The sequence below is a fragment of the Rhipicephalus microplus genome, chromosome X (assembly GCF_043290135.1).
Source record: "Rhipicephalus microplus isolate Deutch F79 chromosome X, USDA_Rmic, whole genome shotgun sequence".
NCBI lineage: Eukaryota > Metazoa > Arthropoda > Arachnida > Ixodida > Ixodidae > Rhipicephalus > Rhipicephalus microplus.
Genome location: NC_134710.1, coordinates 286,754,847 through 286,769,734, shown reverse-complemented (window position 1 = coordinate 286,769,734; position 14,888 = coordinate 286,754,847). Strand labels below are relative to the sequence as shown.

General features: G+C 41.5%; 1 protein-coding gene across 3 annotated transcripts in view; it reads left to right on the top strand.

Moving 5' to 3' along the window:
- The window catches only part of N (neurogenic locus Notch protein), an 87,047-nt gene extending 73,256 nt beyond the window's left edge, over window positions 1-13,791 (top strand). For 2 of the 3 annotated variants that reach the window (XM_037413912.2, XM_075879271.1), the window contains 9 exons: window positions 130-283; window positions 427-1,530; window positions 1,649-1,787; window positions 1,921-2,080; window positions 3,446-3,609; window positions 3,695-4,078; window positions 5,524-5,786; window positions 8,928-9,229; window positions 9,490-13,791. In XM_037413912.2, the coding sequence (XP_037269809.2) occupies window positions 130-283; window positions 427-1,530; window positions 1,649-1,787; window positions 1,921-2,080; window positions 3,446-3,609; window positions 3,695-4,078; window positions 5,524-5,786; window positions 8,928-9,229; window positions 9,490-10,896 (4,077 nt within the window). In that variant the 3' untranslated portion in view covers window positions 10,897-13,791. The remainder of the gene's footprint in view (window positions 1-129; window positions 284-426; window positions 1,531-1,648; window positions 1,788-1,920; window positions 2,081-3,445; window positions 3,610-3,694; window positions 4,079-5,523; window positions 5,787-8,927; window positions 9,230-9,489) is intronic. The other variant, XM_075879270.1, reaches the window with a different exon arrangement.
- The last annotated feature ends 1,097 nt before the right edge of the window (window positions 13,792-14,888 follow it).

Below are 14,888 nucleotides of genomic sequence, written 5' to 3'. Positions count from 1 at the left end.
AGATGTCACTATAGTACTACAGATTGCTATTTTAGTTTTAATAGCTTCCTTCTTTTTCTTTTCTTTTAACAAAATGAAGCGGTTGGTCAGGTCAATGTAATCCTGACCGCATTTTTTTTTATGTTGCAGATGCTGGTCGATTGGTGTGCAAAAACACCTTGTCTCAATGGAGCTACTTGCAAGCAGTCCAATAACACATATCGGTGCATCTGCAAACCTGGCTGGACTGGTCTGCTTTGTGACGTATCGATGGTCTCATGTGAAGATGCTGCATCCCAAAAAGGTTGGTCTGAATTTATAAAACTGCAATACCCAAGAACAAAATGATTAAATAAACATCAGTCTCTGCAGTTGTTCCAGCTGTTGCAAAATCCCCCCTTTTTTTATAAATATGGAAATGACCTGAAAAGTGCTATTTGTGTGCAGGTATCAAAGTAACAGACCTGTGTGAGCATGGCGGCACATGTGAAGATGTTGGGAACAGCCATCGCTGCATCTGTCCTGAAAGCTATGAAGGCAGCTATTGCCAACGTGAAGTCAATGAATGCCTTAGCAACCCTTGTCAAAATGGAGCCACCTGCCAAAACCTAATAGGCCAGTACAAATGTGACTGTCCAGAAGGTTTCCAAGGACTCAACTGTGAATACAATATCAATGACTGTGACCCTAATCCATGTCACAATGGAGGCACTTGCCACGACCTTGTCAACAAATTTGCCTGCTCTTGCCGTCACGGGACAGTAGGCATTTTGTGTGAACACAACGTCAATGAATGCTTTGAAGGGGCTTGCCATCATGGTGGAACTTGCCTTGATAGAGTGAATGGCTATGAATGTGAATGCAGGCCAGGATATGTGGGACCACGGTGTGAAGGAGACGTCAATGAGTGTCTCTCGAAGCCGTGTGATCCTGTGGGCACACTGGACTGTGTCCAGCTAATTGATGATTACCGTTGTGACTGTCGCCCTGGGCATGCTGGTAGGCACTGTGAGCTAAAAATGGATCCATGTTCATCAAACCCTTGTTTGAATGGTGGTATTTGTGCTGCTGGACCTCGTGGACCAATCTGCATCTGCCAAGAAGGTTTCCGTGGTGAGACTTGTGCCAACCAGAGCTGCACTGACAAGTGGCCATGCCGTAATGGAGGTCAATGTCGGGGACACTCCTGTGTCTGCCCCCATCGAACGTCTGGAAGCCTATGTGAAATCATTGAAGAGGAACTCAGTAAGAGTGCATGCACACTAGGGGCCTGTCGAAATGGAGGCGTTTGCAGAGAAGTCGCAGGTGGCAGGATAGAGTGCGATTGCCCTGCCAGGTGGAAAGGACCTCGCTGTGAAGAGTATGATGGCGGCTACAGAGGAAGTCTGCCATCACCTGTAGAAGGCTTCTATGACCTATTTTTGAAGTCCCTTGAAGAAGAAAAGAAGCAGTGCACAATGCGTCGGTGTGAGAAGAAGGCAGGCAACCGTCATTGTGATGAAGAGTGCAACACATATGCCTGTGACTTTGATGGTGGAGACTGTTCATTAGGTAATTTCAGGCTTCATGAGGCCATTTGTTACACTAGCGTCAAGGAGTCACAAAAAAAAATTTTCTGTGCACTTTGATTCTTCTGCACTGACACTGATTTTTTTTTTTTACTAACTAGGTATCAACCCCTGGATAAACTGCACTGCTGCCATAAAATGCTGGGATGTGTTTAGGGATGGTAAATGCAACATGGAATGCAACAATATTGACTGCCTCTTTGACGGTTTTGATTGTCAGAAAAACCTTCAACGTTGCAAGTAAGCATGCTTTGTTTACTACAGTAGCAATGCAAAGGATACCCGAGTGAAAATTTAAAATACTTGTGTCTTATAGAAGTCTTAGCAAAGTTAACATATGACTGACAGTGTTGTATTATTGTTTGTTTTGTAGTGAACACTATGACACTTACTGCATGAGGAACTATGGTAATGGATATTGTGATCAAGGCTGCAACAACGAAGAATGCAACTGGGATGGCTTAGACTGTGAAAAAGGACCCCCATACCTTGCTGAAGGTTCCATTGTCATCATGCTTTCTATTGAACCAGAGGTTTGTTCCTTGTTTTTATTGCACAATATTTAGTAGCATAGTAAATTACATGTAACATATATAACATATTAAGGGGAGATGCCATTCGGAAAAAAAGTTGGAAGTATTCTATAGCCCAGGGCAAGAAAATTTTCGCTGTATATATTGGATTTTATGCTGATTTCAATTATATAATTAGTTTTATAGTTCACTTTGCTGTTTAGCTTTGTGTCATGACATTGTGTAATGTATACTAGTTAGTTTTGAACAAGTTTTTTGTGCCACAAAACATTTACAGTTTTCACTCATTCTGTACATTAACTGTAGAATGCAAATAATAGTCAAGAGAGTGTGTATAAGACATTTTATTGGACAATAAAAATTGTAATTTGAAAATGCTTAGAATCCTCAGCCCCTACTAACTGTTCATTTTAGGTTTGCAATAATTATACAGGTGCTATCAAGATTTAAAAAATATACTTGCATCCTTCAAAAGGTAAGGAATAGGTGGGCAAAAATTCAATTCGATCAGGCTATCATAACTACCAAAAACATAAAGTGTAAACTCAAGAAGTTGCCCTAAAATGGGTCTTGAGAAAATTGCATTTTAAACGCATAAGTGAAAGGTCATATATGCAGAAAAGGTATGTTTTTAATGTGATTTCTTCTATCATGATACCTTGGCAATGCATGTGAAATGCATTGGCAAGTAAGGTGACAATTTCCAGGGCGCTTCAGAAACTTAGCTTCTTCTAGCTTTTAGTAGCCACATTGTGCTCTTTAAAATTGATTTTAATGGCACTTCGAGTTTACTTGAAATCTTCAGTTTTTTGTCTTGAAAGTAGAGAAACTATACTTGTGAAAGCAAATAAAAATGAAAATATGTAATTTTGGAAACAAATTGTGTTTTCCGATTCACATCTCTCCTTCAAAAAAGACAGTTAAATGAGCTATCTGTCAGAGCAAAATGTGAAACCAAAGAAGCAGGCTTCTTCAGATATATTTATCAAACCGCAATGCACTCACAGCAACAACTGAGGTGGAGCTTCATCAGGGTTTTGTGTATGCTTAATAATTTTGTAGCAAACTGGGGTGATACCAGGACTTAACAGTTAAACTCTGCAAAGCACTGTTAATGTAGTGACATGTTCCCATTAACCAGGATTGTGTGCACCCATGTGTACTGTCTAGGTTTATGTTAGGAAGGTCTTTTTCATGCATTTGGTGATACTGGCACAGTCTCGAAATAACATCATTTCAATTTTGGGGGAAAACTCATCAACCACTACTGCTGTAAATGTGAAAATGAACACTAGTTCTAAAATTCTAAAACATCCTCATAGCTTCAGTGAGGTCATTACCACACAGTTGCATTTCATCTTATAGGTTTTCAAGAACAACACTGTCGCATTCCTTCGTGACATTGGGCATGCACTGCGCACGAATGTACTCTTCAAAAAGGACCCTAACGGTCAGGCTATGATTTACCCATGGAAAGCAACTGAAGGTCAGATGCCCAACCACTCTGTCCTTCCAGTACCACGCACTGGGTAAGCATTGATGACCTGTGATGTTTCTGCCACCACTGGAATGTTAATGCACAAATGCTGAGCCAAGTTTTATCTGGTTTTTCAGAACGCTTGTGCACCTTGAAATTGACAATCGCCGCTGCCTCAAGTCCCAGGGAAGTGAATGCTTTCAGTCTGCTGCCAAGGCAGCTGAATTTTTGGCAGCAGCACAGGCCAGACATGCCTTGGAAACACCTTTTCATATTCAAGAAGTACTTGGCTCTGGTAGCGAGGAGGGCGGTGGTGGAGGCGAAGGCAGCCGTACTAGTGCACTGAACATTGTCATCGGTCTTATCGGTGTACTATTAGCTGGACTTTTTATTGGTGTCCTCTTCACCACCCAGAAGAAACGTGCTCGAGGCATCACATGGTTTCCAGAGGGATTTCTGAGCACGAGCAATGGCCAGAGACGCCGCTCGAGACGTAAGGGTCCCGATGGACAGGAAATGAGGCAAGTCACAAGTTTAAAGAAATTGACGTACAATTTTCTGCTTTCTTTAATGCAACAGAAACCTTACCACTGAAAGTGTCTAATTATGGAGTGATGAAAAATTGGAACATGGGGTGTCACTGGAGCTCAAGCCCCGTGTTCACAAATTTTTACCTATTGAAGTACCTATTGAATTTTACCTATTGAATTTTTACCTATTCTAAACTTCTGCCTAATCATAGAGTGGTAATGCAAAAAACATTGTGAAACACTTTTTATCAGACTGTTTCGATTTACAGCACCCACAAAGTTGTGCACACAATATATGCTCCAAACAGTCGTAGGTGAACATGATAGCTGTTCCTGTTAATATGCTGTGGTTTTTACGCTGCAGTTCACTGCGAATATGCCACAATTCAACATGGTTCCACTTGTTGCCTCGAAGTCAGCCCCGCTTCTCAGAGTAAACTTCCCTTACTTTGTAATAAACATAGGGTAAAGTAGGCATGCCTAATTTAATTTTAAAAGTTACTCATTTTATTCGTGAAATGTGGTAAACTTACACAACAGGAGACTACATACAGCAATGAGAAAAACTCATTATGGTGCAGTACCAAGGCTTGTCACCAGGCAACGCGATGTTTGTGGCTTTTCACAGAATGCTCGATTCTGTCATCATAATTCAGTTTTTTCACTTGCACGTTTTGGATGGTCGTCAGACCCTTTAATCCTCAAGCCTGCAGAGAAATGGCTGCTTGTGTGTTTGCATGCATGTATGTATGCCTGCTCATGCATGTGAGGTTGTTTACTAGCAAGATGCTGATTGATGCAAGATGCTGATTGGTTTTAGACATATTGTGCCATATATTCTATGCGTTCTTATCGGTGCTGTTCATGTTAAACTCCCTATGAGTTAATATTTATTTTTGTATTCACTGATTCTGCTAAACTGTCCTCTAATTTATGCTAAAAGTCGATACCACGAATGCTGACTAACAACTGAGAAGGCACATAGTAGAAAAGAAAGTAGGCATGAAAACTTGTCTGCACATTTTCAGGCAATAGTCTATGTATATTTATCCAGCACACGTTGGGGTCATAGTGAGAGATAACCTGCTAAAGCATTTGACTTCTTCTTTTTGCAAGTTAATCAATGTTTGGTTCACGCATGTGCTACCACTATTACTGACACGCCACCATGCCTCAATCATTAGACGCGTTTCTTCATTCAACGATTCTCTTGTATTCGTGTTTGCATGCTCACTGTTTTCGAATGAATACGTTCCAGCTAGCTCAGCTGCCTGTTAGTCTTGTCTTTGAATTCTCGAGGAGGCTGAAATTGGGCTCTTAATCGTAGCTGCTTAATAGATGCTAGTGGTAAGACTGACTAGTTGGTAACTTTTCACTGGTAAATTGCAGAAGTGCTACTGCTTTCACATTCACAACTTATTCACACTACATTGCAGAGTTGCTCAAGCAAACGGTGATGGATCACCAGAGGCATGGAGTGATGATGAGGGGGAGCGACCTCCAGCGAAGCGTGCACGCAGCTCACCAGACTCGGGATGTGGGGATACAGTTGTCTCAGACTATGAAGATGAACGGGACCCACGACCATGGACCCAGCAACATTTGGATGCTGCCGACGTCCGTCTGCCTGAAGTGCTGCAGGCACTCACCCCACCACAAGGAAGTGATCTTGACCATAATGTTGACGTAAGAGGACCAGGTGTGTATGCTTCAAAGCTCCTCTTTATTGAGACAGTACTAAGCTCAAACCTCATGAACAGAATAAGAAAACAAAGTGTTTTGAAAACTTAAAAAAAAAGAAAAAAACATTACAGCATTGGTTTGTAAGCAGTAGTTGAGCAGCTCTGTTTTAGGTATTCTCCAGACCATTGCTTTTCAATCCTGCACATTCTCAGTAAATATATGTGAGCCTAATTGTGCCTTTGGTTGCAAAATAGTGGACTGCCAGTTATGGGACTCATATTCTCAATAATTATGTGTGAGCCTAATTGTGCCTTTCATTGTAAAATAGTGGACTGCCAGTGATGGGACGCATATGTGAAAGTGCTGTTGAAAGCTAGCATAAAGGATGATCTACGATAAGGAAAGCTCATGTCTTCCTCTTTTCCTTATCACGTGACAATTTTTTTCTTTCTTGTGGTGCCGAGGCTACCATTGGTACTACCGTATTTACTTTCACAACGAACACACTCGCATAATAAGCACACCCTGAACTTTAGTCGTCAAAATTTGGATTTTTTTTTCCACTGAGTAATAAATGCATCCCTTACCTTCATCCGCTGCAGTCACGCTAACCAACACCTGGCCCCTCCTAGCCTGTTAGATCTCTCCTGCCTTTTATTATTATGCCGACCCCCTCGGCCACCTCGACTCGCTTCCTCCTCCCTTCACCCTCTGTCCTGCACAGTATTATTCTCCTAGCTGTGTGCAGCACGTCCCCAGTCTTTTTTAATTATCTATGCACCATAATGGTGTTCACGAACTGTGCGATTGTAGAGACATCGCAGCTGACCCGCACACAGCGAGCGAAGGTCACAAAACTGCCCGTGCCAACCGACGCTCGCTTCCTGCAAATACGAAACTTTAAGGCTCAAGCACATGCACGCAACTTTCGAGCAACGTCGACAGGATTTCCTGTCGTCATGGCTGTCGCGAAGGGCCATTCGTCGCCATCGCATCACAGGTTTTTGGAAAACTAGAAGAAAATTTCTTGTCCCCCAGAAAAGATCTTGACTATTTCCACAACAATTTGCTCTTCATGCTATGTAGTTATCCGTGCGTACTTCAAGGAATGCAAGATATAGGCTACCTTTTCTACAGTAACTTCTCATGTGGATAGCGAGGTGGTGGCCGTATTTTGTCATCAATCTTGTTATCGATGGCTTGTTTTAATGCTTCGGTGGTCGCTTTCTGCAATATTGGTTACTTGATGCAATGTCAATGGCGTCGTTGCGGTCTTTGTGAAGGGTAGCCGCAAAGTTGGCAAAGTGCGTCGTAGCACACGCTTCTGGGCGCCCCTCGAGATTACAGCAGATACCACTGTTGCGATATAGTGCCTATAGTTGTGGTCAGACGATTGCGAGAAAAAATAGCCACAAAACGCTTTTATGGCGTGCGGAGTAGGTGGGTGGGTGGGGGGCAGCTTGCTGAAGATAGTGCCGTCAACCACCAAAGATGAGTGAAGTGCAGCAAAGAAGCTGTTTCAAAACACTCTCAGCGTATGCAAACAGCGAAAGGCTGAGGGACCTAACTTTTTTTTTATTTCTGCATTTTCCGCTTATGGCAGAAAAGTTTTCATAAAATTTGCCCCGCATAATAAGGACATCCACAACTTTGCTCCGATTTTTCCAGAAAAAATGTGCGTACATTGATTGCAATATTCATGTCATGCAGTAAAATAAACATGCAATGCTGGCTCAGCTGGAAACACCAATAGAGAGGTTATAAAATAGATCAAATGTATTACATACATGGCTTTTTTTGTGTACAACATACACATGGACAAAAAGATACAGACACCACGGGCGCATAAAAAATGTGAATCATACGTTGATGAATGGTTGATGTTTCTGACCTCTTAGATGTTGCAGACATGCATGGGGCTCTTGATAACTCAGAACTCAAGGTGACCCTAAGTTTTATTTCAGTTATAGAAGCTCTCATGAATATGACTTGGAGCAGCTTATCAACTCGTGTTGCAAGAAAAGGTTCACATTGTACAGTAGACTCTTGTTAAACAGAATCGTTCTGAAGGGTCCAAAAAAATGTGTTTCATTTTACCCTTCAAATCCTGAATTATGAAGCTGCTGACCAAAACGAAAATTATTTTCATTTTCCAGCTTTAAATAGTGACCTTTCTATGATTTTTGCAGTTAAATTATATAAAATGCAACTTTGATGCATATTTTTATGTACGTCGTGAATTCTGTATATGCCACAGAAGCGAGGACCTTTACCACTCGCAGGTCCCATTATTTGAAAACAGGGCGTTCAGCGTAACCAAAGCTTGAGGGCACGTAGTCTCGGGCACTGTCTCTCTCTGGGGCGCTAGTTTTTTAAAGTATTTAGGCGGGCGTTTTGCACTGACACAAAATCCTACAAAATTAACGATGTTAGCATAAATTATACAATGTGTTGGAGCATTTACGATTCAATTTCGGCATTGCCATACACAAAGATACAAATCACTGCAAAAAAGTCACAAACAAAACTTTTGCTGTCAGGAGTCTTTTAAGAAAACTATGTCACATGGTCACGAGCAAGCATACCTAATTATCATTGACAAGACTTGAGGTTCTCAGTATATTTTAGCAGTGCGAACAAAGTTTGCCTATAATGTTTGTATAACAGGATCTGAAATTTGCAAGCCTTTCAGTTTGTGTTTAACAGTTAACATCCCAAGGGTTAATACATCACAAAAGTTCACAATATCTTCTAATTACACTCGAGAATCTGTGCAATGTTTCAAACATTCATTCACTACATCCCTGTTGGCGTCAGTGGAGATTTGTGATAGAGTGAAAGGCATCATAATTGAGCTCAGTGGATGATTTGATAGTTGTAGAATATTTCTATATGAAAGTTGTATTACTACATGATAAACTGCCAAAGTGACAAGAGAGTATTTCTAAAGTGTTAGTAATTATGTTGGGAAAAAAAAAACTGCAAGATACCTATTTCATTCATCTCCTAATCCTCTCCCATAATCATTGTTGTCATGCTTTTCACACAAATATTACTGCACAGTAATAATAATAATAATAACTGCATGACATGTGTGCACATTATGAAATTTAGAGCTTCGTTTAAGATGAGTTGACACGAATTGTGCCGCTTGCAGGTGGTCTGACACCTTTGATGCTTGCATCATTTCGTGGTGGTGGTGTGGATACTGGGGAGGAGCCCGGAGAAGAGGACACTGGATCTGCTAGCATGATTCAAGACCTGCTAATGCAAGGTGCCCAGCTTGGCAGCACTACTGAGAAGACTGGCGAAACATCATTGCACCTTGCTGCTCGCTATGCCCGGGCTGATGCTGCTAAACGACTTCTTGATGCTGGAGCTGATGCCAATGCACAGGACAGCTCTGGGAGGACACCACTTCACGCAGCTATAGCAGCGGATGCTGTAGGAGTGTTTCAGGTAACCATTTTTTGACACAACACAGTTCTGTTCTTTTGGTCCAATTTTTAATGCAGGATACTTGATCAAAATGTTATTACAGATGTGAATTATATTGTCACATGGTGCTCTTTGTGAGCAAGATATACTAGTGGTTGTCATCCTCATGCTTGGCAACAGGAAATACATAGTTACACTGAGACAGACTCAAAAGTGGTAGTTGGCATAAGGTTGGTGAAACTTGCCTTATATATATTTGTCTTTCCCTTTTTCTTTACCAGCAGATCCTTCTGCGAAGTCGTGCCACAAATTTAAATGCCAAGATGAACAACGGGATGACTCCACTCATCCTTTCAATTCGCCTTGCTATGGAGGGTATGGCCGAAGACCTCATCAATGCAGAAGCAGATGTCAATGCTGCAGACTCTGACTCGCGTACACCACTTCACTGGGCGGCTGCTGTCAATGATGTTGCTTCAGTGCGTATGCTTTTGGCTCATGGTGCCAATCGTGATGCTCAAGATGTGCATGAAGAGACCCCTCTGTTTCTTGCGGCACGTGAAGGAAGCTTGCAAGCGGTGCAGGCATTGCTTGACCATGCAGCTAATCGAGACATCACCAATCACATGGACAGGCGGCCACGTGATGTTGCTCGTGATCGCATGCACCTTGATATCGTCGAACTGTTGGACAAGTATGTGCCAAGCCCCCATATTTCAGGGCTGTCCAGCCCACCAATGCTCCTGTCAAGCCCAACAGTCATTGGGTCTACTAAATCTGCCAAGGGCAAGCGACGACAGCCACTGGTCAAGAATGGTGCAAACAGTGCCCTGCAGCAGCTTGACATGTCAGCAACATCACCAAAAACTGATGCTGCTGCAGTTACTATTCTGAAGAGGAGGACACCATCTATTAAAAAGTCTAGAGATCCACCACCACTACCAGACGTTGCACACTCGCTTGACTCACCTCATGAGTCACCAGGGGGACCCCTGTTTATGCCACAAGAGGCGGTGGCAAGTTTTACTAAGCAACCACCGTGCTATGAGGATTGTGTGGGGCCTGTCTATGCTGGAGTGTACGATCTGCAAGCCTATGCTAACACAGGTCCTGCTGCCATTTCACAGCAGCAGCAGCAGCAGCAGCAGCAGCAGCAGCAGAAGCAACAGCAGCAGCAGCAACAGCAGCAGCAGCAACAGCAGCAGCAACAGCAGCAGCAGCAACAGCAGCAGCAGCAGCATCAACGCCAGACCTCTGTTCCTTCCAGTATGAGCAGCTATGGCATGGCCTCTTCACCTGCCAAGCAGAGACCCTCGCTTCCAACATCGCCTACTCATATGGCTGCCATGCGAGCTGCACATCAGCACAAGTTGCAGCAAGGGGGCCCAACATATGACTACCCAGTACAGCCCGCCTACTACCACTACCCTACACCTCCATCTCAGCACAGCCATGGCAGTGGGGCTGAGGTCACACCTCAGCACTATCTTCATCCGGGCGAGACCTACCTGACGCCATCACCAGAGTCGCCAGGACAGTGGTCCAGTTCTTCTCCCCATTCAGCACAGTCCGACTGGTCAGAAGGCATTTCCAGTCCTTTGGGACAAGCACTGGGTGGATCAGCTGACTCGAAGCAGCAGACGATGCAGCAGCCAGGACTTACTCACACTGACTCTGTATTTATCTAAGCCATTGTGCAGTGCAGACTGAAAGAAACAATATATATATATATTCTGGGAGGTGGACTACTCTACTGAGCTTCCCAAGAACAGTGTGTGTTGTGCTCTTCAGTGAAAGACTGATTCGCTGATTATCTTTGTGATGGACTACATGTAGACACTCACAAAGATTTTATGTACACATGTTTTATTTTTTTATTTTTGTAGGTTTATAGATTCGCTATGTATAGAAATGCCCAGTGGTGTCACTCCATATGTTGGAGGAATGCTCTTGCTTGGTGATTGATTTAATAAAAGTCAAAAGCAGGCTTCAGGCAGCGAGTGCCATGGACATGAGGTAGCTCTGTCCCAGTACATTTTAATATAGTCAGCCTCCAACATATGTGTTGCGATCATGCACTCAAGTTCTAAGTGTTCCATGAAACGGCTCAATTTGAGACCAGAATGTTATTTTTATACCAATGGATTATTGCTTAGGAGTAAAGCTCATAGGCAGGTTTCTGTCTAGCAGCATAAAGCATTATTTATGATAAATCTGTTCTGATGCTTTGCCCAACTGTTTCATCTTTAAAAGGCCTGTCCATGCTTTACTAGAGTTTGTCCTACCAGTCATCTACTTTTACACCAGCTTCTTAGTCTTTCAGGGCTCATCAATAATATTTTGCCACCAGAGTTGACCTTTCTGACATTCTTGCCAATTTAACTTTAGCTCACTAAACAGCCAAACTCTTTTAATCACCCTTCTTATGAGATTGCTACAACTTTTAACGCTCCCTTGCTGCTCTATTCCTCTAGCCTGCTGCTTTATTAACAATACTCGGATATAAGTCACTTTGCTTTCTCTGTCATTCCACAGATACATTGCAGTATCCTTGTTTGAGCAAACATTTCCTTTCCTCGTAGAAAAAAAAGAAAGAAAAACACTCGTTAAAGTTACCTTTACCCATGTATAAAGCAATGCTGGTCTTATAATGCCTCATAAGCTCACCCCATCAATATTGTTAATTTTTTATTATGCAGAAACCTTGAAAAATCCTCCCAATTCTTCAGTTCTATCAATATTTTTTACATTACTGATGATTGAACAAAAAGTCCTTAAAATGAGTTATATGTAGCTCGTGGTGGTGGCCAATATTAAGCCCTTTCTGAAGGAATTTCCCATGTTGCATGCTGTGTGCTCTCATTTCACATCTGCTTGTCTCTTGAACTACTACTGAACTACTCAAGATTTGCTTCAACTCTCAGACAGGTTTGGCACTGTCTTTTAATGTTGTACACAATAGTCTGTGCAAAGAATGTTCAAAAGTGCTGCTTTTGTACAATACCTAAATAGAAAAGAGTACCGTGGCTAATAGTGGTGGATTCTTGTGGTCCCTTTAAAGCTTCTACTTTTCACTGAGCATGGCTTCTAGGAACATTCATCTTTGCTTTCCAGAGCATGATAATCAGGCACACTTCTGACTGCCGAAGTCACAGCTATGTCGTTTTTGTTATTTTAATTCAGCTGTAATGCATTTGGTACACCCATCTATATTCTTCACTTTATTAACAGATATGAGTACACTGACCATTGGCAAAGTAGCAGATAATTGTCCATCAGATGACAGTTGGTTTCAAAACATAATCTAGGTTCAAATGGCTAGGCGTTTTTTTCCCCTTATGTATAGTTCTTTTTTTAACAACTTCAGCTCTGTTATCTAAGTCCAGTGCTGTCACATAATCAAACTCTGGAAAATCTAAAAGTCAGAAAAAAATAAAAGCTCTGCATTTTGTGAAGTGGCAGCTATCGTGTTAAAATAAAACCCATCTGTGACATTGCAGATTTCAACTGGAGACTTTAGGACAAAAAGTATTAAGCATACTTTTAAGTAAACATTGGTTTTACATACATTCATATTGTACTTGCTCTGGCAAGCATATGCCAATTTGCTCACAGTTACTCAAGATTGTAAGAATGTGCTGTATTGACAAAAGTGTAGCTTAGGTTTTTTTTTTCGTTTTATTGTTATTATTTGTAAATAAGATTGTGATAATAACTGGTTACAGCATTTCAGCTACTCTTTGTGACTAACAATAAGCAGTGAATCAGTATTCAAACTTTTAACAGCTCACCCTGGTCAGCGCACACACAAGTGTAGCAGACACTTAAACGTACCGAGAATTGTTAAAAAAAGAAATGTCTCTTCCAGCCTTTTAAGTATCTTCTGCATGTGCTGAATCTTGCTCAATCCCGGAGACCTGCCGGTATACTACAGTTTTGTCAGATTAAGTACTCCAATTTTGTTTATCAGTGCCGCATAGTTATTTCACAAGATGGGGCCAAAAGATTTTGCACTCTTGACGCTACAATTCTCACTACTAACTGGCAACGCTGATTGCTCTGTAGGCTTGTGAGAGGCTGCACTTATTTTTAGGATGCAGCAGGAAACTCGGCAAATAATGTAGTCTTATGTGTACTTGTAAATAGTTTTTTTTCCTTGCAGTGCCTCTGCCTTATTGTATGCATTTGGCTCATCGTAAAGCTCATTCTAATCCAGAGAGTTTGTTACCACTCATTGAAAATGCTGAAAGTGTTTTTCCGCAGTGTGAAAAGCAGGCTGGGCATGAGGAACATCGAATGCACTGTACAATATGTGATGTGGGACTATGCAAATATATATATATATATATATATTATATATATAAGATGTATACATATGTACAAAGTCCAAGAGTGCAAGAGCATTCAGAACAAGGTGGAAACTTAGCAGTGCATGTACATGCAATCCTGCCAAATAATGCGTATGCCCAATTCCCTTCATTGCCAATGCCAGAAAAAAAAAATTTGTGTTCATAAAGATTTCTGGTTGGTCATTTTCATATTGTTCAACAGAAACATGCACAATAAAGACAGTTCTTTGAATATATCATGTCATTGCTGCTTAGCTTTTCTAACTGAGGTGATCTCAATTCACCACCAGCTGTTGTCTATATACTGCAGGTGCAAAAGCTTTGTAGATGTGAACTACCTGAAAAGAAACCCTGACATGGCATGGCATGGCAAGAACAACCGAGCACAACATGAAACATTTCTTCGATCTGGAGTTATGAACACGTGATCAATAAAGAAGCACTGACACAAAATTTCGAAGGCAAGATAATGAGAGAAACTTATTTTTCTAGAGATATAAACATCTATGAAATATTAAGGGCAAATATAGCCTAGAACATATTTAAAATCAATTTTCAAGTATATGCCGTGCAACTGAGTGAGGTGGGAAGCCCCTCCAAACACTGATATTAACTGATATTAATGCGGCAGGAGTGTAAGCAAACTTGTGTCAGAAGTTTGTGTTAGCTGTTTGCTTGGCACGCACCTTGTGCTTGTGCTACCAACGATTTTTCTTTCCGTGTCTGCGACTTTGGTGCGGCGCCCATGTCACAATTTAGGGCGGCCATGTGGCCAGTTGTGTTTACCTTGCAAATGGAACTACTACTGCCCGGCTCGGAGCCCTTTGAAAACGATACTGCGGCTGGCAACTCTAAGTACGTCCCTAAATAAATGACCATTGCACACACGTGCAAATGAAGTTTCCAGCCGTGATAAGGGAATCATAATCTACCTATCGCAAAAAAAAAAAGAAAAAAGTGCAAAATACTTGTATCAGTGCTCTTTTAAGTACACTGAAGACTTTACATATATCTTTTTATTTACTAAGTTAGTTTGCCATGGTAAAGTGAAATAAAACTGAACTCTGCAAATAAAATTGGAAAAGATGAGAAAGGAAGCATTCAATCCAGTGCTACAAGCCATTGGTATCAAGGTGAAGAACAGCAATTTGTGGCGACTTAACAAAGTCTTCATAAAATTTTAGTACAGCAGACTTGTCTTAAACGGAACCTGAAAAAACCAAGAAAATGTGTTCTGTTTAACAAGAGTTCTGTTTACTGAAGGACGAACAAGGGTGGAGAATCCAAGTATAAAACCAATTATGCTGGAGGCAATTGTTTCATTTAAATTT